Below are 27274 nucleotides of genomic sequence, written 5' to 3'. Positions count from 1 at the left end.
CGGTAATCCCAGAAGTTTTCCAGGCCCAGATAGACGCCCTGAACCAGGCAGTGCAACAGCTGGTCGAGGGAAGGACGTCCCATATCGAGTACGACAGGAGAAGGGGAACCCCTTTTGCACAAAGGATCGCCATGGCTGAAACCCCCAGCAAGTTTAAAATGCACACACTTTCGAACTTTGATGGGTATGGTGACCCAGTATCTCATGTTAACAAGTTTGAGATACAGATGGACATTCAGAAGGTATCTGAAGTCGCTCGATGCAGGATCTTTCCTGCAACACTTTCTGATGCCGCACAAGAGTGGTTCTTTAAATTCCCTCCTGCAAGTATAGTATCCTGGGAGATGTTCGTGAAGGAGTTTTACGAACAATTCTACGCGGGTCGTGTGCACCCCACTGAGACAAACCAGCTGGTCGAGATACGCCAGCAAGAAGGAGAACCACTGAACATCTCCATCCAGTGTTTCATGCGAGCGGCAACTGGAGCCAAAATAGTGGGAGACGAAGGAAAAATGATGGCTCTAACTGCAGGAGTTAGGCGTTGTACCCCCCTTTGGAGTAGCCTCAGGAAGCATGGGGTTAAAACTACCCAGGAGTTTTTGGATCGAGCTGATCGATACATCAAGCTCGAGGATGCGATTTCCAGTGAGGGAAAGTCCCTAGGTAAGGACAAAGGGACTGGAGAACCCTCCAAAGCTGCCAATGGGTCAAAACCCAACGGCAACGGCAAAGGCAACGAGGATGGAAATGGCAAGAATGGTGGAAAACGGGCCCATAATGAACCCTCGACCTCCGAGAGTAAGCGCCCGAAAGGCAATCGTTATGAGCCAAGGTTCACCAATTACACCGCCCTCGTCGAGTCTCGAGCAGAGGTGTATCAGGCCACAAACTCCCCTGTGCCCTAAAAACGACCCGCTCCCATTCGAAAGGATATTTCGAAAATGGATACAACCAAGTTCTGTCATTTTCACAATGACTACGGACACGATACGAATGAGTGTAACCAGCTGATGGACGAAATCGAGTTCCTTATCAGACAAGGACACTTGAGAAGAACCGTGCAAGCCACGGGAGGTTTCCAACGAGCAACGAGTAGGCGCCTGCACACCAACGCTCGCCACCTTTACAGCCACATCCTGTGGCAGGCACCTTACTCACCATCTGCGGAGGCTCGCACCTCGCGGGAAACAGTAAAAAGGCAAAGGAACGATATGCTAGAACCCTACGCCATGACCAAGACATTGAGATGATGAATGTAGAGGATTGGGCATCAAAAAAGGCTTGAATAGAGGAGGAAGTAATAACCTTCTCTGATAACGATGCCCAGCATGTCCGGTTCCCACATTCCGATCTGTTGGTCGTGGATGTTCAGATTGCCAATATGATGGTGAAAAGAGTACTGGTCGATACAGGAAGTTTAGTTGACACCCTGTATAAATCTTCGCTGGAACGGATGAAGTTGTCCGTCAAGGACTTAGAGCCATGCAACCAAACAATTTATGGTTTCTCTGGTGAGGGACTCGCTCCAACGGGGTCAATTAGGCTTCCAGTAACATTAGGTATTGCGCCTGCTAACAGGACATTCACTACTTTTATGGTAGTTGATTGTCCTTTGGCCTACAATGTTGTAATTGGAAGGCCAATACTGATTGACCTTCGAGCCGTCACCTCTATATGGCACCTAGCTATGAAATTCCCAACAGAAGCAGGGGTAGGATACATATTGGGAAACCAGAGGGAAACAAGGGTGTGCTACAATGCCTCAATCACTAAGGCCAAGAAGGGTATGTCGAGGAGTGCTCCCCCAAGAGAGTTGCAACTGGCTATTGAAGCACAGGCCCAATCAGGTGATGAAGTCACCAAATAGGGTGTTGCCCAAAGTGAGGATAGGGACTTAGATCTTCGCTTTGGGGATTTTGAAGAGGATATAGGACCTGTTGAGGACCTGGAAGAGGTCCAACTCGACGAAGAACATCCGACCAGAGTTTTGAAAGTCGACAAAAACATAGAGACAACAACCAAACATGCACTAGTGGAATTTTTGAGGAAGAACCAGGAAGTTTTCGCTTGGTTGCATAAAGACATGGTTGGGATAGATCCTGCAGTCATCAGCCATGTCCTTATAATCGACAAAAGCTTTCCACCCGTGCAACAGATAAGAAGGCTGCTCGATAAAGACAGATCAAAAGCCTTGAAGGAAGAAGTTGAAAAACTGAAGGAGAATGGGTTCATCAAGGTGGCATTTTATCCATCGTGGGTCTCTAATCCAGTACTGGTTCCTAAGCCGAATGGTAAATGGCGGGCCTGCATGGATTTCACAGACCTTAATAAAGCCTGCCCTAAAGATTGCTTCCCAATCCCAAGGATCGACCAGCTGGTCGATGCAACTGCGGGCCATGAAATCCTATCCTTCATGGATGCATACTCAGGATACAATCAGATTAATATGCATCCCCCTGATGAGGATCACACTAGCTTTCGGACCGATACAAGGCTTTACTATTACAAAGCAATGCCCTTCAATTTGAAAAACGCTGGTGTGACCTACCAGCGACTAGTTAACCACATGTTTAAGGAGTTGATCGGGATAAACATGGAGGTGTACGTTGATGATATGCTGGTGAAGTCGAAAAAGGTAGAAGGACATGTGAAGGATTTACAAGAGTGTTTCAATGTTTTGAACAAATACCAGATGAAGCTAAATCCTCTCAAATGTTCCTTCGGAGTAGGATCAGGAAAATTCTTGGGGTTCATTGTCAATTCAAGAGGAATCGAAACCAATCCTGAGAAGATCAAGGCCCTGATCGATATGAAATCGCCAATGAAGATCAAAGATGTGCAAAGTTTGACTGGAAGGGTTGCCGCACTCAGTAGATTTTTTTCAAAATCAACAGATAAGATTGCGGATAAGCTTTCCAAGCTTTAAAAGACCACATGGCATAGCCTCCCATCCTATCAAAGCCTGTAGATAGGGAAACTTTGTTCATATACCTGGCGATCACCGAATATGCTGCTAGTGCGGTGTTGTTAAGAGAAGAAGAAGGCGTACAAAAGGCGGTATATTATGTGAGCAAAAGGCTAATCAGAGAAGAATTGAGGTATCCTCCTATTGAAAGATTAGCCTATTGTCTAATTTTGGCCTCAAGGAAATTACGTCCTTACTTCCAAGCTCATCCAATCATAGTCTTGACTGACCATCCCCTACAGCAAGTTTTGCAAAAGCCAGAGGCTGCGGGTCGATTGTTAAAGTAGGCGGTTGAACTTGGGCAGTTCGATATAACATACTCGCCACGAGCAGCAATTAAAGGACAAGTCTTGGCTGACTTCATTGCAGAATTCACTGAACTCCCAGATGACGAGCTGGGTGAAAAGCTTAATGAGCCTGAGCCTCAAGTTGAAGCTCCTTCGTGGAAACTGTTCACAGATGAATCATCCAATGAATCCCACGCAGGAGTAGGAGTGATATTGATAACGCCGGAAGGGCGTCGATATCACTACGCAATTAAGTTTGATTTTAGCGCTTCAAACAACGAAGCTGAATATGAAGCCCTACTCACTGGATTAAGGTTAGCCAAAGACATGAACATAAAAGTGTTGGATATCTACAGTGATTCACAGCTGGTAGTGAATCAGGTCTTAGGGGAGTACCAAGCACGAGGCCTAAAATGGTGGCTTATTTGAACAAGACAAAGGATTTGTTGGCACAATTTGAAAAGTATACCCTCCAACAAGTACCTCGAGACAAGAATTCGAACGCATATGCTTTAGCCAAACTCGCAAGTGCCAAAGATGCTGACACTTTAAATATAGTGCAAGTTGAGTGGCTATGTGCACCAAGCATACGAGCAGAAGAAACCAGTATGGTGATCCAGATGGCGGATACATGGATGGAACCATACTTAGAGTATCTGACGAACGGCACGCTACCAGTAGATAGAAACAAGGCCAGGACCCTTCAGAGACAGGCTGCTAGGTATATCCTGGATGATGGTATTTTATACCGAAAGGGATACTCTATGTCAATGCTTAGATGTGTTACACCAAAAAAGGCTAAAGAGCTGATGAATGAGGTACATGAAGGCTTCTGTGGAGACCACGCTGGGGGGCAGAGCTTATCGAAAAAGATTCTAAGGCAGGGATATTTCTGGCCAACAATGAATGAAGACTCAATGGAGTTTGTGCGAAGGTGTGATAAGTGTCAGAGGTATTCCAAGATCCCACGAGCAGCTCCCAATGAGTTAAAGCAAATGCAGAGTCCATGGCACTTCGCAGTATGGGGTATGGATTTAATTGGGTCCTTGCCTATAGGGAAATGTGGTGTGAAATATGCAGGGGTGGCTGTCGACTACTTCACCAAATGGGCCGAGGCTGAGCCACTTGCAACCATAACGACAAAGAAAATACTTGATTTCGTCATAAAAAACATTGTTTGTCGATATGGATTGCCAAGGAAGATTGTCTCGGATAATGGCACCCAATTTGATAGTGACTTGTTCATAGACTTCTACGAAAGGCATGGTATCATCAAGAGCTTTTCTTCAGTTGCTCATCCCCAAGAGAATGGGCAGGTCAAAGCAATTAATAAAACATTGAAAGATACCCTGAAGAAAAGGCTCGAAGAAGCTAAATGAGCATGGTCAGAACAGTTTCCTGAAGTCCTCTAGTCGTATAGAACTTCTCACCGAACAGCAACAGGGCATACCCCGTTTTCCCTAGCATACAGGTATGAAGCTATGTTGCCTGTCGAGTTAGAACAGCCCTCGCATCGCAGAATAACATATGACCAAGACAAAATATCCAACTATTGATGGAGTCCCTAGACCTGGTCGAGGAGAAACGAGAAAAAGCCCAACTCCGAGTAGCTGCGTACCAGGAAAAAGTCGCTCGGTATTTTAACTCTAAAGTAAAAGAAAGAAAGTTCAACATCGGAGACTTAGTACTTCAAAAAGTTTTCTTAAACACCCGCGATCAAGCTACTGGAGTACTCGGACCAAACTGGGAAGGACCTTACCAGATTGAAGAAGTCCTTCAGTGTAACGACCCAAATTTGCTAATAAGGCTTAAGGGCCTTGATTAGTGTGTCGAGAGGCCATAATGGGAATTATGTGTGATTTAAATGAATTAAATGCATGATTATGTGAAAAGCATGCTTATATGGTTAATTGAATATTTTTGATGCATGACTAGGTGTATTAGTATGCATGTAAGCCCTGAATAGGTTAGAAAGGGCATTTTCGTAATTTTGGCCCGTTGAGGGCATAAATGTTAATAACTGTGATAAATTGATAAGACCACATTATTATGTGGATATATTAATTACCAGTGATTCAAGACGATCCTAGTGAGCGAGTTAGCGAAAAAGTTACGGTGGGGACTTATACCCGACTCGGGGCGAGCTAGGGGGTATTTATGGAAATTTAGGTAATATATTGGCAATTATTTGGTATTGAGGAATATAAAATGAGATTAGTTAGGTGTCGGGAATTAAGCGGTAAATATTAGAGACATACGAGGAATTAGCGGGAATTGGGGTGAAATGACCAAAATGCTCCTAGATGCACTTAAAGGTTTAAAATTAAAAGGGAGGGCATTATGGTCATTTGGCTTACAAGATAAGTGTGTTGAGGCTTTATACTTAGTGGGAATTGTAGAGTAATGTAGAAGTCTGAGAAAAGAAAGAAAAGAAGGAAAAGAAAGAGAAGAAAACAGAGCAGTTTTTCCAAAGGGTCAGTTTGTGATTCTTTCACCATTTTTTTCTTCAATTTTCTTGGAGCAAAACTCAGAAGGGAGCTAGGTTAGGCTGAGCAACAAGAATACTAAGCTAAGCTTGAAGGGTTGGCAAAGGATTAGCAAGAACACACCAATGCTTGAGGTAAGCCTTGAGAGTTTTCAGTTTCTGGTTTGGTTTGTTTAAACTAAGGTGTCTAAGCTGAGTTGGTGGGAACTTTAGGGAAATTCAAGCCAAGGAATTGAGGAATAACAATCTAAGGAGGGCAAGAGGCTAACTTGAAATCGAATTTCCATTAAAGGTATAAAATTATGAGCTTTAAACTTTGAAGTTTTGACTGTGTTTTGCTGAATTCTGAAGTCTAGGAGTGACTATGGTGAATTTTGGGATTAGGGGTGCATGTGGTTAGGTTTTGTATGTTTGGGATGCTTGGGATGAGTTAGATATGTTGGTGAGCTTGATTTTGAGTTTGGTGAAAGTTTGGGGAAGTTTTGGTTAAGTATGGCTCGGGGGAAATCGCAGGAAGAAGTGATCAGTTTGGGTAGTCTGTGACTAGTGCTAGAGCGCTAGCCTTTGGGCGCTGCAGTGCTAGGCCAAGCATGCTGAGGGCATTTTGGTTCTGTTTGTAGCGTTGTAGCGTCCTCCAATGAGCGCTGTAGCGCTACCCTGTTTTCAGAAAGGGATTTTAGGGTTATTTTCAAGGGTTTTTGACCAAGGGTTCGGGGTTCAATTCCACCACCCTGTTTGGTGGAATTAGGACTTCCCGAGGGCTCGAGATGGGTCCCAAGGCTAGGTTATGGAATTAAGGGTTGGTGATGACTTTTGGTCTATGTTGTGACTAGGTACCCACTAGGGCTCGAGAAGGATCGTGCTTGAGGATTTCATTGAACAAAGCTAGCAATTTCAAAGGTAAGAAAACTGCACCCGGTTATGTGTTTGTGATGGGACTAAGTGCTCCCGATATCTGTATAATGTCATAGATGGTATTACGCCATGGGACATGTGATATACGGCCTAAGAGTGTCGTAAACTATATTTGTGCATAGGGCGCGGCTCGGCCACTGGTAGTCGAGGACAGCTTAACATTCACTGAGCTCGGTTTAAGCGGGCCAGAGTCAGTGGGATAAATAGAGGGTGCGGCCTTAGGGAATTAACCCTAGTTATCATTGTAAATGGATAATTGATATGAATTGATATGTTTAGTGAGATGAATACTTGATTATTGAGAATGTTTATATTGTTGAAAACATGCTTATGTTATAAGAGATATTGAATTGTCTGTTGATTGCTTATGCACTGTTGTTGTGTTTTCTTGCTGGGCCTTAGCTCATGAGTGCTTCGTGGTGCAGGTAAAGGCAAAGGCAAGTTGGACGAATCCTGAGATGGAGAGCTGCGGGGTTGAATGTACATAGTCAGCTATTCGGTCGCCATGGGCGAGGAGTGGATCAGGACAGGGATTGCCTAACTTTCTGTTTTGCCTTAATATGGCCTATTATTGTATTTAAACCTTATGTCTTTTGTAAACAATCTTTAATCCTATTATTTTGGGACCCCGTGTAAACAGAAATAGGTTATCTATAAGAAATGCAGTTTTTTGAGACCAAAATCTTTTAACCCTAGTTCCGCTTTAGTTTCAATAACACGGTTTTAATTAAATGACTAGATTAGCAAGTCTAGCACTTTTATAAACACACAGTGTAACGGTCTTGGCTATCCAGGGCGTTACATTCAGCCAGGCACTTACAAACTTGCACGCCTAAATGGAAATCTTGTTCCACGTTATTGGAATGGAGAACACCTGCGCAAGTATTATCAATGAACAATCTATCTTAAAGGATTGACTTGTATTAATCTTTTACTATTTATAAGTTTTGAAAAAGGGTTGGTCATTTTATATGGCTAATCGCTTATAAGTGTAAGATCTTTTTAAGATCACTCGTAAAGACATGTTTAGTCCATTTAATACGAGAATTATAAAGGACTGTGCGCAGCTAGTCATTCTTGCCAAACTTTGTATTTTTTACAAGTATTTGCTCATTGCGAGTGTTATTTTGCTGTATTCCAAGTTTTATATTTTATACCGAGCAGTAATGTTCGTACAGGTGTTGGTCAAGGCAAGTGACCAAGGACCTAAAGCTCCTCGATCACTTGGGGGGCATATAAGGTACATAGAAAGCAAAGCATACCAAAAGGTATGTAAACACATGAGAAAAATAAGTGAAAGCATGCTACGGTACTTAGAGTATTTTTCAAACTTTTATATTTTGTTAAATCAAACCAAAGTACTATGCTAAGTTCGGTCATGCGAACAAATGTTATAATAAAGCAAAAATATTATAATATCAAAGGAATTCTTTTGCACCGCGAGCAGTACTGCTCGGATGTAAATGTCAAGTTTAAAAGAAAAAGCTGCCTGTGCAGCAATATAAAAATAAATAATGGTTTTACATCACGACCCGTGGGTCGTGCAAGTTAAAGAAAAGATAAAAGAAAAAGACTAAGAGGCAGCAGGAGGATCTTGGGGAACGTCTTGGTTGACCACTTCTTCTTCGGCTTCCCCTCCTTCCATCCCCGTGGCCAGCGAAATTTCTGGGGAGGTTGGAACTCTTGCTCTTTCTTCGGCAGCCAGGCGAGCAGCGCAGTGAGCCAACTCAGCTTCCCTTGCATTCTCTGGAAGGTAGTCGAAGTTGGCACCCTGGTTATGGTTCCAGAAGTCGTAGAAGCATCAAAGTGTCGCGTTCTTGTACCTTTCTAGGTCTTTGGCGTTCGTTAGCTTGAGTTGCTCCACTTGACTCTTCAGGCTGGCAATGCTTTTGTCCCTCGCGAGCAGTTCCCCCTCGAGCCTTTTGTTTTCTCGCCAGCTGGTTCAACAAGCCCCTTGGTATTCTTCTCTCTATTTTACAACACCTTCCAGAGAGGCATGCTTCTCCGCAAGTTGCTCGGCCAGTGAGTCCTTCTGCTGGGTCACCACCTCCAGCTCCCCCGCGTGCCTTTCCTCCGCAGCTTGAAGCTCCTCCATCAGCTTCAACTCCCAAGCCCGGGACTGTTCGGTGCTTGCACCCAAGCGTAAACGAGCTACCGTCAAAGTCAGCATTGCCTGCAAACAAAAAACAAGTGTTAGACAGCCTTTAGAAAAATCAAATTATTTACAAAGGAAAGTAAGATGCTTATGTTGGCCATCTCGTTTAGAGCCCTGTTAAGGATCTGGTCAACCCACATTGCCTCTGTTCCAGCCATGACCTTTTTGCAGCAGTCATGTTTGATAATTTTAGCAAGGCGGTCCTTGGCTGACCTCAAGGCTCAGCCAAGGCACGGTTGACAGTTCGGTCCCGAGAGAAGCCCCCCCAGCCTGTTGCATTTGTTCAGTAGGGGCTGGGGGTAAAGGAGTTTCGGCAGTTGGAGCGGTTGGGGGCAGAACCTCTTGTTCGAGAGGAGGTTGTTCGTTGTCTTGGGCAGAGGGCCCATCGGGGGAAGGGCCCGTGGCTCGGCTCCTCTTAGCCGAGGGCATCTGGCTGGACTCCCCAGCATGTCGCCTGGTCGACTTTTTCTTGCGAACCAAGGGGACTTCAGCTTCAGTTTCCTTTTAAGTACTGTAAATGTCGAAGACGTTAGTGGAGTCCATTTCTGCAAATAAAGGTAAACATGCGAACAGTGAGCCAAAGTGAATGACAAAGTATGTTGCATCAGAAAATGAAAAAAAAATTGTGAAGTCCAATACCCGAGCTATTACTATTGGTCGCTATACTATAGACTCTACTAGTCATACACTCACTCTCTAGCATGAAGAATTCTGGCCCTAAGTTTGGAGCATATGTAAAATTGTCGTTCCAATCGAATAAATGACAGGGAATTGACAAGCTATTTAAGAGTAAAATAACTGTACCATTCTTGTCAGATGACTCATCTAAGTCTATGACAGGCTCGGTCACCTTTTGTTTTCCCTTTCCTTGGGGGGCAGAAGACCTTTCTGCTGGAGGGGTGCCAATGCATTCCCTGATCGTAACCCCAGTTGGTCTCCGTCGAGGAGAAGACAATGACGGTTGCTGCTCAGGTTCTTCCTCGGCAGTGGCACTCCCTGCCATGGATTCCTTCACATCCTAGTGAGGGGCCAGAAGGCCAACTAGCCTCAAGTTGGCCTCGGTGACCAGAGTCTTGACGCTTTTCTCAACGTCCGTCATGCTGGCCAACATGGCAGACCTCAACACCATTTTTGGTGTTGGGTCTGGTCGCAACCACGGCCCTGAAAAACACAAGAATTTTTGAAAAGAATGCAAGGAAAAAAGCTAAGTAAAACCAGTGACCAGTGGAAGAAGACTTTTACCTCCTCGAGTGAAAGCCAGGTTATTCGCGACCATGTCAGTCGTGAGGAAACACTCCTGACTGTATTTCCCCACGTTTGAAATGTTGGTTGTGTCACTTAGGAAGGTGCGGCTGGTTTCCTGGTGACAAAAGTGAAAGAACCCCGTACCAGATTGTTGGGGGTTGGACTTAAGGTTAAAAAGGTAATTGACCCCATGGAGAGTAGGCTCGGGCCATTTTTTGTGGTTATAAAGGATATAGAGTGCAGCAAGCATTCTTTATCCATTTGGTGTGATTTGGAAAGGGATGACTCCAAAATAGTTCGCCACCCCTTGGAAGAATGGATGAAGAGGAAGGGTAACCCCAGCCTCTATATGGTACCTCGACCAGGCGCTTAGGACGACCCCAGGCAGGTTCGCTCGCTGGTCGTCGGTAGGAAGTTTAAGGGTTACCCCAGGAATGCCGTATTTTCTAAAGTAGTTGGCTAGCATCCTAGGGGTTACGTGACTGGGTGGGGCAAGATACCGGTCGATGTCAGGAAGAACCGAGTATCGAGGACTGGCTCGGACTTGAATGTGGGGCTCAGGAATATTACTTTCTCGACTACTGGTTGAGGGAGCCCCAGCCTACGAGCCACGTTGGGCTGGAGGATTTGAAGGGTTTGAAGGATATTTCTTCTTTTGGGCGGTAGACTTGACACGACCCATGCTGACTTGAGTTGGTTGAGGTCTTGGAGGAGAAACTCGTGAGAAAAGGATCTCTTGGATGCGCTGAGCTGGCTGTTCTTCACCATCGAGAAGCTGCGCGAGCAGGTCGTCGTCTATCAGCCTCTCACCTCCCCACAAATCTGGCATTAAAAGCTGCAAATAGAAAAAGGGGGAGGTGAGGATGAAGAGCCTAAAAAGTTGGTTAGAATAACGCTGCTTGTGTATAAAAGTTTAACTTTTCTACGACCAGCAACATTCTAACAAAAATCTAAATTTTTATACGAAAGTTTGAAAAACAGATCAAAATGTGAAAGTAAAAAGTTTTTTCTGGAAAAGCTTTTTCAACTCCAGAAAGGGCGGGAGAAACCCAATTTTTCAACTAGCCTAAAAATCAAATTTTTACTTCGATTTTACGCCCTAAACCTATGATCTCGACTATCAAACTGATTCATAACCCCTATAAGGAAAATATACACTACCATATCTAGCATCAATCAGCAAACATACTATTTTCATGCATTTTTACCCAAGAACACGAAGCTATTTCAGAGCCTAAAAACTAGCAGAAACTGACATGCATGGCACAATAAAGGGTACGAAAGTTCTGAAAATTACCTATGCGAAGATTGAGAAGTTCTGGAAAAATTTAGCACTGGGCGTGCGAGCAGCAGATTCGTGGAACAGCAAAGGATGATCTTCGAAGAAATTTTTGGGCTTTGACTTGGGAGTTCTTGGAGTGTTCTTGGCGAGAGATGGCGAGTAAAAGGTGAAAAAGTAATTTTAGAGGCTATATATATAATGTCTGAGATATGGTAAAAAGGGGTAATCATGAGTTACCCTTTTTCAAAGTATGGGGAAGCGCAATAGCCGTCAGAAGGTTACTTGGAAACCGAAAAGGCATGATTGGACGTGATTATGTCACTTTTTTCGAGGAGGCACGAACTACTCTGACAGATTTGGTGGGGTAATCGAATGGTCATTTTCCTAAAGTTTATTTATTTCTGGTCGTAATAAATAAACTTGGGGGCAAATGTTATCCAAAAAACAAGTATGGATGACGTGGCAAATATTTTCAACAGGTGGCTGACACCTAGCAGAGATTCTGTTTGGCTATCGACCAGGGTTGTTCCCCTGACACAACATTTGAGTTTTATATACGACCAGCCTAGTCGTATACTCCGTATATTTTTTAATGATCTTGTACAATTGTAATCATATCCGAGATTATTACTCCATTATACCTGATTATCTGATTAATTAGGTAGAAATATCTTTGATTGATTCATGTAACCCTCCTTGAGCCTATAAATATACAAGAAATAGCTCAAGGGGGGATCTTTTTGGGCTAATCTTTGTTTTACGCTTTAAAACAAAGAACAAGATAATTATTGCTATTTTTCTTTCAGTTGTATTATTCATCCCTCTAAGGCTTGTGAAACTCAAGAACCCTAGTTCTTTGATCACACCTTTGAGAATCAAGATTAATAATAGCCTAAGTGGACGTAGGTCATTACTAATTCTTGGGGCCGAACCACTATAAATTGTTGTGTTATTTATTTTTCCTTCCATTAGATCTTATTCAATACTTTCTATCCCATCAAACATTTGACTCCGCGTCAGTTGGTCAAAACGAGGGTCAACAATTTGTTTATCCACTATGTGATACAGATTATAGCAAACAGTAAATATGTTGACATTAACACTCAGAATACAAAAGTTAGGCAAAAATGAAAAATTGAATATTGATGTAATTGCTTCCGGTGGTGAAGATGTGAATAGAATTGGAATTCATGAGAGCCATAATGAAGAAGATCACAAGGAATAGCGTTGTGTAATGGCATTAGGAAAAAAGTTTTGGAGATTCTTCACATCTTTATAGTGCTAGAAAGTAGCTTCAGCATTGTATGATGTTAGAACGTGGAAAGTGGTCTAGAAATATAATGGAGTACATGGTAAGAAGCATGAGGTTCCGAATGCCTGGATGACTACTCACCACAAACAAAGCACAAAGAGGGTGACAAATGTTGAAATTGTTATTAATATAGATATAGTATTTTTGTACATATTTGTTTTTAAGTTTTCATTACTATGCTTTCTTGCTTTGCTTAACATATTTTTCATACTTTAGCATTTGAAGTATACAGATTGCAATAATGCTTATGGACTTTTAGAAAAGAAAAATCTGGGAATGCCCATAAAAAAATGTTAATACTTAGACTAAGGATGGTGTGTGTGAATGCCCATCAAAAAATATATATTATACCATATATGTGTGAGCAAAGAATAATTGTTATTGAATAATTTATTATAACAATATGTAAACAACGACTGAAAACTATTATAAATGGTTGCAAACTTTTTATAAAATAAATTATATTACCATTTCATAAAGTATTTTCAATTTTTTTTTAAAATGTTATCAATTCTTCCGCTTAACAGCTGAAATTATAAATATGTACATATTAATATCATTACACATATATAAATTATAAATTCTTCATGTTTACATGTATTAAATTTGATTAACTAATGTATATTTTATTATTAAAAACTTGAAGTCGTCAATTTTTTAGAATACATAATTGCTATATTTAGGTCCACTATAAACTTCAAGGAAATTTCTCTTATATGTATATTATTCCACGCTAAAAAGTGAAACCAATGCTATTAATTAATAGGCTTATTATGATTTTTTCTTCCCGAACTATTACCATTCTAAATCGTGCCCCCAAAATTTTTAAACTTGTTAAAAATTTTCCCTAAATTATTCACGTTACTGAAATATGAGACATCCGTCCAATTTCACTAATAACATAATGCCGATGTGGCCGTTTGGTGGCCGATGTGGTATTGTTATGTCAGGGGTACGATTTGGTAATAGTAATAGTTTGGGGGAAAAATCCTAATAAGCCTAATTAATATAATGGTAGTGATTAATTGGTTCTATTATTAGTATTAGCTTGGTTGATCAACATATCATCTATGTTCCACAAAATTTATTAATTTTTTTTTTTTGAAGTAATAACATCTAAATACAAATAAAATAATAACATTGAATGGTCAGTCATTTATTATAGTCAATAATTGTTATATATATGTCCGCCGTAAACTTCAAGGAAGTTTCCCTTATATTGTAAATTTATATATATGTTTAAATTACTCCTATAAATATATATAAAAGAATATTATAAATTTTTATTTTAGCATTTATAAAAAAAATTATCTAATATATTAGTTATCTTTATTATATATCTGCCTAGCCGAATGTCTAGAAATGCTACTATTTTATTATTTATTATGTAGAAACTTTCAAAAACTGCAAATAAGTAATTAAAGATATATAAATAAATGTGTTATATCACCAAAATGATCTCAAGGAATCATACTCTTTCTTTTAAAACATGAGGTTTAATATATCATTTAATTTTTAGGATCTATATCTCTTCTATTTAATACTCAATGGCCAATTAAAAATTTAATTAAATCAGAAAAAAAAAGTATATAATTAAAAGTTCGTCAAGCTTTTGAATGGGATTCACATGGCTATAGTCTTCATCATGGAAAAAACAAATAATTATATATATAAAGAACTTCTTGGAATTCACATAAGCTTTTCCAAAGGTTAGATTAAAATATAATTAACAAAAGTTAAAGAGAGCACATTTTCGATTTCACATTTGCTGATGAAACCTTTATTGATAAAATTCAACCTTTTATATCGATTCTTTAATTTAATTAATATTGAATGATGAGTGCGTTGGTCCTCAAAATCATATATTGATTACTCTTACGTACAACTTTAATATATATATATATATATATTACAAATTCGTCGAAGATCAGCATACACCGACATTTTCAAACAGGGCATCAAATCAATTATGTTGCTTTCTATAAAGGAAAATTTATTTACTATATGAATGAAGATAAATTATATTGATATTGTAAATTATAATATCGATTCCTGGGGTACAATAAATTAAAAAAGATAACAGTGTGTTACGAGTTTTTTGAAAAAAGGTCCACTAGTAATTTTCTGAGAAAAATTACAGTGTTTTGACTACTTTTCTTTCTAGCTCAACTCCCAGTAATTTTCTAAGGCAAGTTTCAAACTTTGTTTACATACTTTACCCTTTTAATTCTCTCATTCATTCTTCTCAAAGCAAAGAATTAATGAATCAAGATCTCTCTCATTCCCCACTGATAAGCTTCACAAATCATCATGTCCTTCTCAATGTTTGAAATTGTTCTCTCGATCTTTGTTTTGATGGTATCACCAGTGATGATTATCTCTATTCCATGGACAACGTCAGTGATGGTGATCTCTCTCTCAATAATCATCGTATGCATGGGTTTCATAATAAGATCCTCCTGGAATAAGTATACCAATCGTTATTTCCCTTCTCACGAAGAAATTATTAGTGATTTTTCTCTGGAGCCACCAAGCATGGATGTTGATGAGGATCAGCGCTCCATCCTGGCCTCTCGGAAGAAATATGTCGTTTTTATCAGTTTCAGAGGAGAAGACACCCGCAACGGTTTTACTAGTCATCTCTACGAAGCACTCACAAAGGGAGGAATTGAAACCTTCATTGATGATGGCAAACTTGAGCGAGGACATGAGATTTCCAAAGCACTTTTCGGTGCCATCGACGACTCAACATTTTCTGTAGTTATATTCTCAGAAAATTATGCAACCTCGTCGTGGTGCTTGGATGAGCTGGAGCATATCATTCAATGTATGCAGCAGAAGAAGACGCAAATTGTTCTGCCGGTGTTTTACCATGTTGATCCTTCGAATGTGCGCAGACAGAAAGGAACTTACGCAAAAGCATTTGCAGAACATAAACAACGATACAACGATTCTGTGATACGCAGATGGAAGGCTACTCTAACCACGGCAGCTAATCTTTCTGGATGGCATTTATCCAAACTCAAGTACGTAATACATCTCATTGATATTCTTTCATGTATTAGTTTTATTTTTTGAAATTGATTATGTATAATTTAGGAAGGAAGCTGATTTAGTGACTGAGATTCTCAATCATATACGAGGAAAATTAAATTCTACATATTCAAAGAGTAGTGCCCATGGCCACGGTGATTATTATTTAAAACAAGGTTTAGTTGGAATCGACAAGTCTGTTGCAGATCTGAATAAGTTGCTATCGATCGATAATGCTCCCATTTTAGGGATTTGCGGCATGGGTGGGGTGGGTAAGACCACCCTTGCTTATGTCATGTTCGAAAATTTTCGTCATCAATTTCAGAATCATTGCTTTCTTCGAAATGTTAAAGAAGAACACCAAAAGCATGGATCAGATTTGGAGAAACAATTTTTTCAAAGACTGTCAAAAGAAGAAAATATATACTTGGAAGATTTGGGTTCCATAAAGGATAGGCTATATCATAAGAAGTTGCTTATTGTTCTTGATGATGTGGATGACTTGGATGTCTGTAATTCTTTACTTGAAGATCGTCATGCTTGGTTAAATTCTGAAAGTAAAGTTATCGTAACAAGTAGAGATCAACAAGTGCTTCGAAATATTATTGGAGATGATGATGAAAAGATGATATATCGCCTTGACATACTCAATGAAAAGGAAGCTCTTGAACTCTTCTATTTGCATGCCTTCAAAGGTAAAACTGTTGATCAAAACTTCAAAGAACTTTCAGAGAAGTTTGTAGATTATGCTCAAGGTCTTCCTCTTGCACTTAAAGTTTTGGGTTCTCATCTGTTTTCAAGGAAGAGAGAAGTATGGCGAAGCTTGTTGAGTGAGCTAAAAGAATATTCCGATGAAGCAATTTTAAAAGTATTACAAATAAGTTTCGATGGACTAAAGAATATAGAAAAAAGCATATTTCTTGATATAGCATGTTTCTTCAGAGGTGAAATTGAAAATTATGTGAAAGATGTGTTGGATGCTTGTTATCGTAATTCTTATGATGTCGTTATTGAAGTTCTTGTTGACAAGTGTTTGATAACTAAATCTAAGAATTATTTTGGTGAACAAAGTTTTATTATACTTGAAATGCATGATTTGTTGCAAGAAATGGGTCAGTCAATTGCTTGTGGGTCAGATGATCATTGTTTGGAAAACTGTAGTAGACTATGGAAGCAAGAAGATGTCTACCACGTCTTGGAAAATAATATAGTAAGTATTAATATAGTTTTCTATGGAAAAACTAAGGTAATTTTGTATTTACTATAAATTTTATTGATTATTTTAATCAATAATTTCTTTCAAATTTTTAAACCCACCACAGATATCTTTACCATTAATTGTAAATTTGTTATTTATAATTCTTTTGAGCAAATATCATGCAAGTGGAGAATATTTAAATTGCTTTTACACTGGTATATTTATATCTATGTCAATTCAAACTTACTATATTATAATATAAGAAATACGAGATACTTTTTTTTCCTTAATAAACACCATTTTTATTTAAAATATATATATATCATTCATAAAATTTGGGAGGATCAGATATATTATGAACTTAAAGGATTTAAATTAAAATTTTAAAAATAATAATACATGAGTTTTAGGGGGGAAATAAAAATGAAGAATAAAATTTTGTTGAGTAGATAGAAAAGCTTTCTTTGTGTTTTTTGGCATGATTTTTTAAGCTCCTTAAGTGCCTAAAATAATGTATTGTGGTGTGGTTTTGTTTTATGAGTATTAAGAAGTACTTTAAATTATTTGTTTGAAGTATTCAATAACTCTAAAAGAAATAAGTGTTCATTATTTTGATCTTTGCCGAGAAAAATAGAATAGTAAAATCATTTTGAGCTTTCATATAATATTTATATGTACAGATTATTTTATTTATTTCTTTATAAATTTCTTATTTTATCATTGTTATCTTCAAAGAAAAAAGTATGTTAAAATATTATTTGGGTTATTTATAAAGTAGTGTACACTATTCAATCAGTAACACTAAACCAAATAGATTTTTAGTTATCTTTTCTTGATGTAGGAAAGTTTTATCATTATCCATAATGTACCCTATTCAAATATGATATCTAAGTTTATATTATTAAAACTATATATTCATATTGATTAAGAAACATAAACTTTGGATAAGATATATGTATAATGTATTGCTATTTTGTCATAATATTATATGTTTGTAATCGATAAAATGTATGATTGAGAAAAATAATAACTAATATTTTTAGTTACTCATTTTATATTTATTACCTAAATAGACACCAAAATATCTATATTAAAATTTCTTTTGGTTTGACTTTCCAAATTTTAGGGCACTTCAAAAATTAAAGGAATATTTATTCGTGGTTTTGACAAACGAGAAGAAGGAAACTTGGACTCTTCAGTCTTTAAAAAAATGTCAAGTCTAAAATTGCTTCAACTATCAATCAAGGATCTATTTCAGTCTACTAAATTTCAGCCTCCTCAATTTCAGCTGCTTCCTCATGGCTTAGACTCTTTTCCTATGGAGCTTAGATATCTTGAATGGGATGGCTACCCTTCGAAATCTTTAGGGTCAAAATTTACACTGTGTAATCTTGTTCATCTTAGCATGCCTTGGAGCCACCTTGAGAAACTATGGGATGGAATTCAGGTTGGTAAAATAAATATATGTTTGATCTTTTATGTATTAATTCATCCATCAATCAAGTTGATGAGATTTTAATTTATATAGTAAATTTAATTGTCAATCACATGACATACACACATTGATTAATATATGATTTCTCTTTTTGTCATTACAACATGCAGGATCTTAAAAACTTAAAATATGTCAATCTTTATTCCTCAAAGAAGTTAACTTGTCTCCCAAATCTCTCCAGAGCAAATCTTTGTCACATGAACCTACAATATTGTGAAGGTTTGGTTGAACTTCCTCCTTTAAGGTTTCACAACGTTCATGATGGCAAACTTGATCTTGCTGAGTGTTGTAATCTGAGAATTGTTTCAGAGATGTTTGGTAATATCAAATTCATAGATTTGTCTTGGACGGCAATAGAAGATTTACACTCTTCCATTGGCTCTCTTAAGAATCTTCATGAGCTCCGTCTCTCTTATTGTAAACATCTGAAGAAGCTTCCCAACAGTATTTGTTATTCTGAATCATTGCAACTTCTACATATGAGTGGATGTGTGTCCATCGACAAGTTTCCAGAGCTTCCTAAAAATATAAAAGAATTAGATTTGAGTGAAACATCGATACGACAAATCAATCCATCATCCTTTGAGTGCATGCCTTATCTTGAGTATTTAAACATGACAAGGTGCACAATTCTTGAAAGCCTCCCAACCACCATTTGTAAGTTGAAGTCTCTTCAAAAACTATATTTCGACTATTGCTCACAACTAAAAAAATTTCCAGAAATTTCGGAGCCTATGGAGAGTCTGAAAGAACTTTATGTAACTGAAACATTGATTGATGAGGTTCCACAATCCATTTGTAAGTTAAAGTCTCTTGAAATGCTGTCTTTCAGAAAATGCTCACAACTAAAAAGTTTTCCAGAAATCTCTGAGCCTATGGAGAATCTGAAAAAACTTTCTCTAGAAGGAACATTGATTGATGAGGTTCCACAATCCATTTGTAAGTTGAAGTCTCTAGAAATGCTGGTTTTCAGCGAATGCTCAAAACTAAAAAAATTTCCAGAAATCTCGGAGCCTATGGAGAATTTGAAAGATCTTTATCTAGATGGAACATTGATTGATGAGGTTCCACAACCCATTGAGTATCTACCTAAGCTTACAAATTTAGATTTGAGGAGATGCGAAAATCTCAAGTCTATTCCAGTGTCTAACATTTATAATATGCCCAACATTTCTAGTGTCTACATTGAAGAATATCAAAGAGATCAAGATTGGGTTGTTTTGTCAGATGTTTGGATTTCTGAAACTCTTCAACAGTCTAAGTGTAGATGTTCTTGTTCGAATACAAATCTAATCTCTATCCTAAAATTGTATGCTCTATGTGACAATTTTAAATTTTGGAAATATTTCACTTGTTGTGAGTGTGTTTTGTTCTACACAATACACAATATTCTAGTGAGCAAAGCTCTGCAGGATAAAATTGTCAAACTAATGCCATGGTTCGAAGAAAAGGTTTGTCTCTTTTTTCTATAGCTTATACTAATAAGTGTGATAAATTTTCACTATTATAATATCTAATAGAATTGACTCTACTTGTTTGTCTCTTTTTTCTATAGCTTATAATAACAAGTGTGATAAAATTGTATTACAGGGTTTACATGGTCCTAGAGTGAACTTTTGTTATCCAGAAAATAAAATTCCCCAGTGGTTTGCTTATAAGTCTCTGGGATTTGCACTACATGTAGACTTTGCTTCATCGACTTGGAATGGTGATGAAAGCTTCTTAGGCATTGTTATATGCATTGTTGTTGATTTTGACTGGTGCTTTTGGTATCGTGATGTGTTGACCATAGTTTGTGAAATCCATTATTCCCATATGGATGAACCAGACTTGGACATATGTCGTTATTCATACCTACAGATAATGAAACAAGACTTGTATATACAAAAGGGCCATACAGACCATGTGTCCATATGTTATCTTACCAGAAAAGACATAATAAATGATTTATTTGATGCAAAGAATGCTTCATTTAAATCATTCAAGTTTTACATGATGAACAAATCACATGATAAATGTAGCAATGAGAGAATAAAAGAATGTGGAATCCACTTGCTATATGGGGAAGATGCAGAGGAGTTTCATACTATACATGCAGAACTGCATGCAAAGTGATTTAGGTAAGCATTTTTCTCTAATTTGAATACATTATTAATTGCTAGGTCCTTGTATGCATACAATCACCTATACACAAAACATATATATATATATATTTGTTAACATTTGTTATGGGCTAGTTTGAAAAAAGTTAGAATCTACGTTTTGAAAAAGTTGTGCAATAAAAGTGATTTGTAAACAGTAAAAGAGTAACTTATTAAAGAATTTATGCAGAAGTTTTAGCTTTTTTTAAAAGTTGCTTTTTGAAAAAATTCTACTATAAATATGTTTCTTCATCTAAATATATCTACTTATTATTATATACTGACTCAAATTAAAATATTTAAAATAAATTAATATAATAATAACATAAACAAAATTTAAATCTTAAATATTTTTATTTTGTTCTAAAAATATTTTTATAATTTTGTATTTATTAGATATTTTTAAATATTTCTTTTATTTTGATAATTTTATATTAACAAACCACATTAATATAAAGATTTTTTTAAATGTTTAATATAGAGATTATTATACATTAATATATTATTTTTGCATCTCATAGCAACAAAAAAAAAAGATAATATATTATTATTATTATTATTATTATTATTATTATTATTAATACTATTTGAAATTTAATTATAGTAAGTGTTGTATGTATATATATACTTGATATATACTATTAATTTTCTCGGTACACACTCATATACTCACCACACAACATATATATATATATATATATATATATATAAATATATATATTTGATAACACGTATATATGTACATAGTAACAAGTTTTAACCATTATTATTCTTTGGAAATAATAAGTACTTGCATTTTTTGTTAGTGTTTAAGGTTAGTTAGTAATGTACAAATAGATATGTGTATTGTTTTCACTCTATTCTTCAATAATTAAAAAAATGATTTATTCTTATTGACTAATCATCAGGTGTTTAAGTTTGGAACTTGCATTGTGGACTGACAAAGATGTTGATCTTTTAAGCTACACATTGTTGGTACTCTTGAAATGTTGTTTGGTGGACCAACTTCTTTTGTTTTGGATGACTGTACTCTTTTTCATTTCTAGAGATTTTTCTCAACTGGGTTTAGCTCTTTAAAGATTTTAACCGACATTGCTATAAATACATTACAATGGTTTTTTTTTGGCAAAATTGTGTGTATTCTTATTTGTGTTCTACTTTGACTTTGTATTTTGCTGTATTTAGACTATGCTTTATTTTTATTTTTCCTATAATGTACATGATGGAATATTTCTCTTCGGACATGGATATAATTAGACTGCTTTATTTTTTTGTGTATTATTGGCTTTGTAATGGGATAAAAGAAGTCAAGAAATATTGATCATTTAGGTATCTAGCTAAGGCTGGGATTTTGCCCCTCTCAATATCCAATTGTCTAATTATAACACTTATTGTTTCTCAACCTGATAACTCTAGGATTTAGAGTTATTTTTATAATCTTTGAACTTGCTTTTTGAGTTAAAAAGAGTAATGAAACCATGTTTAATGTGAATTTGTTAGTTTTTATCCTTATCTTCTAGGTAGTGAGTCTATGTTAGAAGTCAGTCATGTTAATGTATTATTATTAAGTGTTTTATGTAATTTGGTGTTCTGTGTTCATCAGGAAAGGAAACTGAAAAATATAAAAGGGAAATTTTGGGAGAAAAAAGGAAACGAGATCTGAACTGGGCGTACTGCTATCTTGATGCTGCAAGCTAACCACATAGCATTCCAAGGGAAAAAGGCAGATGACGGGGAGAGAAGCCAGCTGGACTTAATGAATTACATCAGCGCCTATGTGGCAATTGTTTTAATGGATTAAGTCAGCTGGGTGAGGTGGTGTGTGAAGGACAAAGTAGGAAATGACTTTCCTATTAGGGTAAAAAGAAAGCACCCTAAAGAAGGGGAGGAGGAGCGGAAATAGAGGAGGACCCCCATTCTTGGAGGAGAGCTGATTTTTAGCACCATTTTGAGAGAAAACAGAAGTACAGAGAAAGAAAAGCAAGAAAATAGAGAGAATACAGAGGAGGAAGAGGACCACGAGCTGACAACTAGGGGGATTGAGCACAACAATTCCTTCTAACTTTTTCTTCCCCCTTCTTCATTTTGTATTGTATTTTCTCTCTATCTAAGTTGTGAACAAACTTCATGGATACTCTAATTGCTGCTGGTTTTGTACCTCTAATTTCATACATGAACTAATCTTCTAAGGATTTGGGTGGTTATGAACCCTATATAATGAAGTAATGTTTTGATGCATGGATGTAGTAATTGTGCCATTGTTCAATTAAGTGTTGTTAATGTTAACTGATTGTTGTTTACTGGCCATGAGTAACAATTAATTAGCTAGATCTAATTTTGGAAGGAATTAGGGTAGTTGAACCCACTTAATTGACGCAAGAGAATTACCTGTTTTTAGGTAAATCTTAGTGGTAAAATAGGGATGTTTTGCTGCCTTGTGTAACATGAGATTTGGTGTTTAAATGACTGTGTACAACCTGATTTAATACAGGAATGTGTTGAGTTGAGTTGTAAACGTTTATCAGTGGGTTTTGGAAAAAGCTTACTGGGCATTTGTGAAATCTGTTAACTCTGGGCTCGATTGCTGAACCATTGCTGAATCTTTGCTATAACAACTGGAAAGAAATTATAGGGGGATTAACCACCCAGATCTACTCGTTCACATAGATTTTCTCTCAACTAATTTCTCCTGTTCTTTTTTATTTTATTTTAAATGAAATTACATATACACACTAAATTTCAGATTCATATTCCAATCATGTTCTTAATTTTGTTACCTTATTTTTAAATTGTTCTTAGTTGATTTTACAATAATTTAGTTTAAAATCCCTGTGAAGACGATCTCACTTTACATTATATTACTTGTGCGGCTATGTATACTTGCATATTTTAATTGCTATAATTTTCGCAACACAACCCAATGTAAAATCAAAGTTGAGTAGAGAAAAACTAAGAGGTAATGAGTTTTACACATGTCAAACCCAAAACTTGGCATTAGACTTGTGGAATATACATTCTTCAATTTAAATATATTATAACTTTTCCATAGATTTATTTTAAATCTACTAAAGACAGTTTTTGGGTATAGTATGCAAAATCAGAATGTGCACCACTACAATTTTAGTTCAAAAATGCACCACTTAACTAACGTGTTGTTTTAACTCAATAGCTACAATCCAACTCCAACCAAATTGAAATTTGTTCTATATTAGTCTTTTATTAGAATGTAAAAAAATCAGCTCATCGCTCCAATTTGCTGCCGAGATGTCGAGTCGAGCTATGTGTTCAAATAGATCTCAGCCTAACCTGTTAGATTACTTCTAAAAAAATACTAGGGAAAACTCCATGTGAAAACTCAAAGTCCGTCATGGTTTTGGGATTGTTCTTTGTTCATCGAGTCTAGTTTTTGTTGTAGTTCCTACAAATTCAACATCAGTATATTCAGCCATTATGAGAGTATAAGGATTAGAAAGTAATCAGTCTCATTTCAATATTTATTACCATATGTTTTTCCTCGAAGCATACTACAGGAGTTGATAGGAATGCTACATATCTGTCATAAGAAACAAAATATTAAGAATGGAGAAAATGAAGATTTATATAAATATATATATAAAGAGTTCTTACTCGCAACAACTTGGTTTATCTACATCAGTAACCTCATTTTTCAATCCACATCTAAGCCTAACGTGAAAAATAATACAATAAAACAACTCATATTATGTAAAACAAACAAAACCAAAAATTTGTGTCTAATCTAAACTAAAATAAGTACCTTTAAACTTCTATCAGGTCCATTCCAACACTTATCTCCATTCGAAAAGATCATGACTCTGTATGAGTCCTCAAATTTATCCCATTGCCTTGTTCCAGAATAATGTATATAAGATATAAAACAGAGGCCAACAAGTAAACATAAAACACATATAAATCTATCACAAGAAATAGAACATGCATAATATGTAATCGATATCAAACTCATTACTAGTAATTTTCTATAATGCTTTCCCTAATATCAAAAAATAGAATCTAAGCGAAAAAAAATACAGTCATCTTAAAACAATTTTATTAATGCTTAGAAGAAAAGACAATCTAGATCCCTAAATATTCTAGACGAAAGAGATTAAAAAAGACTAGTAAAAAACAGAAAAAGGGTATGTGAACATTTATTGATACTTTCTCTTTTTCTTTTAGAGTTTAGTTCCAATATTTATATATATAAAGATCAAAACCATAACAAGAGACTTACCCCAAACAAGTTGTGCTGTGTCCATCGACCTGGGAAGCTTGTTAAATGGGCACACTTTGTAAACATACCCGACCGAAGAATTTTACAAGCCAAGGGTGAGGTTCATCAAAATTATCAAATTTGAAAAATTCCCTATAAACTATCTATATTACTTTACGATGAAAAAGAAAAACAGTCAAATTTATTACTTGTTTTCCTTGCCCTCAAAACATTGACCATATAATGAATAGAACTACTTATCTACTCCTGCAATTTACAAACCGAGTTTAGCCATCAAATCAAGCCAGAAAAATAAACTTCAAAAGTACAAAATGCAGCTAATTCTTATAATGACCAAAATCAAGTTTTAGCTTTTGTGTCAAACTTGATATTCTTGATTGGATTTTAGACAATTTAGTACTAGATTCATTGTATTCCTTGCGTTTACGAGCAACATCTGAGGAAGTGAACATATATATAATTACTTTTGATACACTTATTTCCAAAATCAAAAAACAACAAAACTAAAAGTTTTTGGCTTCTACCTGACTAATTCACTGGAGTCTGGAATAAATTAACAACTAGAAGAACGCTCATAATTACTTGTTATTTTTACATCTAAATGGAAATTCTGTATTTTAATGTTACCAATTTATATTTAATTAAATGTGGAATAAAAGGTTGATACTGTAACAGATATTCTGTAGCTACAGATAGAGATTCTGTAACTACAGAAATACACAACAGAAGGATAAAACAGAAAAATAAAAAACACAGAGTTTTTTTACGTGGTTTCAATATCCTTTCGGATATTACTACTCCACGGGGCTATGCCCAGAGATAATATTCATTAATAAAGTTTCTCAAAAATACAAAGTATTTGACTTAAGCAAGGATTATACTCCCTCTAATTGTATGCCGCAAGCTTGATGTATTTTCCACTTGATGAATGAACCTTGTTGAAACTTCAGGAACTCGAACCCCCTTCGATTTGCTTGAAGAGTGCTTGTTTCCTCCCAAGGCAAGACTAAGATGCACCTTCTCCCAAAGGTTTTCTTTGTTATTCTCTTTGTTGAATTGTTTCAATACATAGAACACATACAAAGACACAAAATAAAAGAGGTATAGTCGAACCACTAACCTCTACAAAATAAACACTCTTTTTCTAAAGATGTAAAATAAGTTTATGAATAGACAAAAGACTTAACCTAGACAAGGCTGCTATGGTAAGTATTTAAACACAAATATACTCACATAAGACATTTTTTACTAGGTCTGAACGCACACAGCTCACTAGGAAATGTTTCCTTAAATAATCAATCAATTACATTGAATCATCCGAGATCTGAGGAAACAGACAGACTGTCTGTAGCTACAGATCAGTCCATATCTGGGCTGTCATTGGAAGATCCTATCTTCGATTTTAATGAGTATCAATCTAATCCTATATGTTGAAATCTGGTCATAAGAATTAGATTGTCAAATGAAATCAGCCAGATATAAAATACATCAACATTTATTATTTGATTCAAATGACAAAATCTAAATATATTGTCAAACCTTCTAAAAATAGAATAGATTGATATAGTGAGAACATAAATGTGAATATAATTAAAATGAAATAATCTTCTATTAAATGTCGAGATTACAAAAATTAAATAAAAAAATATTTTGTCAAATATAATTTGCCAAAAATTGAATTTACATAAATTATAGTTAAATAGATAATAGCAAACAAGAAGTGGCATTAAGCTTAAACATGGTCAAAGTAATTAAATAAAATATAGTTACACATAGAATATTTACTGAAAACAAACAGTTGAATACATGACAAATCAGAATCAATATATGAGTTGTACTTGTATGAAGACCTAGAATCTTCAAGATCCTCCTCTCTAATATCATCGTATACCCCATCCTCTATATTGTTGTCATCATACTTATGGTGTTCGTCATCAGTTTCTGAAGCATAGTCATCATCTTCTTCCTCATCATGTGTACTGTCCCTTGACATTTTTTCATTGTTTTCATCTGCTTCATGATTATGACATTATTTATTTATTTATTTAAAATTTAGAATAGAATAAACTAATTAATTTTATATAAAAAAAACTAAGAAAACATGTGAATAAATTATTATGAGAATAAATTACTCCACTAAGTGTTATTATAAATATGTATAACACTACTATATATATGAATTCTTCAATTATACATTTATTAAAAAAAAATAACTAATATTTTATAATTTAAAATTTTGAGTCAGTCTTCAACACCAAATAATTGTAATAGGTCCACATACTATAAACTTTAAAGAACTTTCACTACGTTTCATCATTTTGCTATCTTAATGGTAGTGGTTCAATGGAATAAGGACAAAGAAAATAATGCAAAAATAACTTTAAAAATAAATCATTTTACCAAGAGACCCATGTATATATATAGTCATCTCATCACACGTTTTCTTACAAACAAAAGGGGTCCAGTGCTTTCATGAGTACTTACTTTTCTTTTGTTTGGCAAGTTCCGGGAA

The 27274-nt window shown here is 36.2% G+C and overlaps 2 protein-coding genes and 1 long non-coding RNA gene across 3 annotated transcripts in view; all 3 read left to right on the top strand.

Moving 5' to 3' along the window:
* The window catches only part of LOC133781436 (disease resistance protein RPV1-like), a 94179-nt gene that overhangs the window by 43479 nt on the left and 23426 nt on the right, over positions 1-27274 (top strand). The window lies entirely within an intron of this gene.
* Positions 14640-20487, top strand: LOC133783652 (TMV resistance protein N-like). Its single transcript, XM_062223298.1, has 5 exons — positions 14640-15672; positions 15746-16889; positions 18004-18324; positions 18483-19823; positions 19963-20487. The coding sequence occupies exons 1-5, from the start codon at positions 14957-14959 to the stop codon at positions 20485-20487; spliced, it is 4047 nt and encodes a 1348-aa protein (XP_062079282.1). The 5' UTR covers positions 14640-14956.
* On the top strand, positions 19918-21877 carry LOC133783696 (uncharacterized). The gene is made up of 2 exons (XR_009870923.1): positions 19918-20492; positions 21422-21877. It is a non-coding gene; the product is annotated as an uncharacterized LOC133783696 (long non-coding RNA).

Source organism: Humulus lupulus, chromosome 6 (assembly GCF_963169125.1).
Source record: "Humulus lupulus chromosome 6, drHumLupu1.1, whole genome shotgun sequence".
Lineage (NCBI taxonomy): Eukaryota > Viridiplantae > Streptophyta > Magnoliopsida > Rosales > Cannabaceae > Humulus > Humulus lupulus.
Note: the sequence above shows the minus strand (reverse complement) of the source record. Positions and strands in the feature narration are given on the sequence as shown.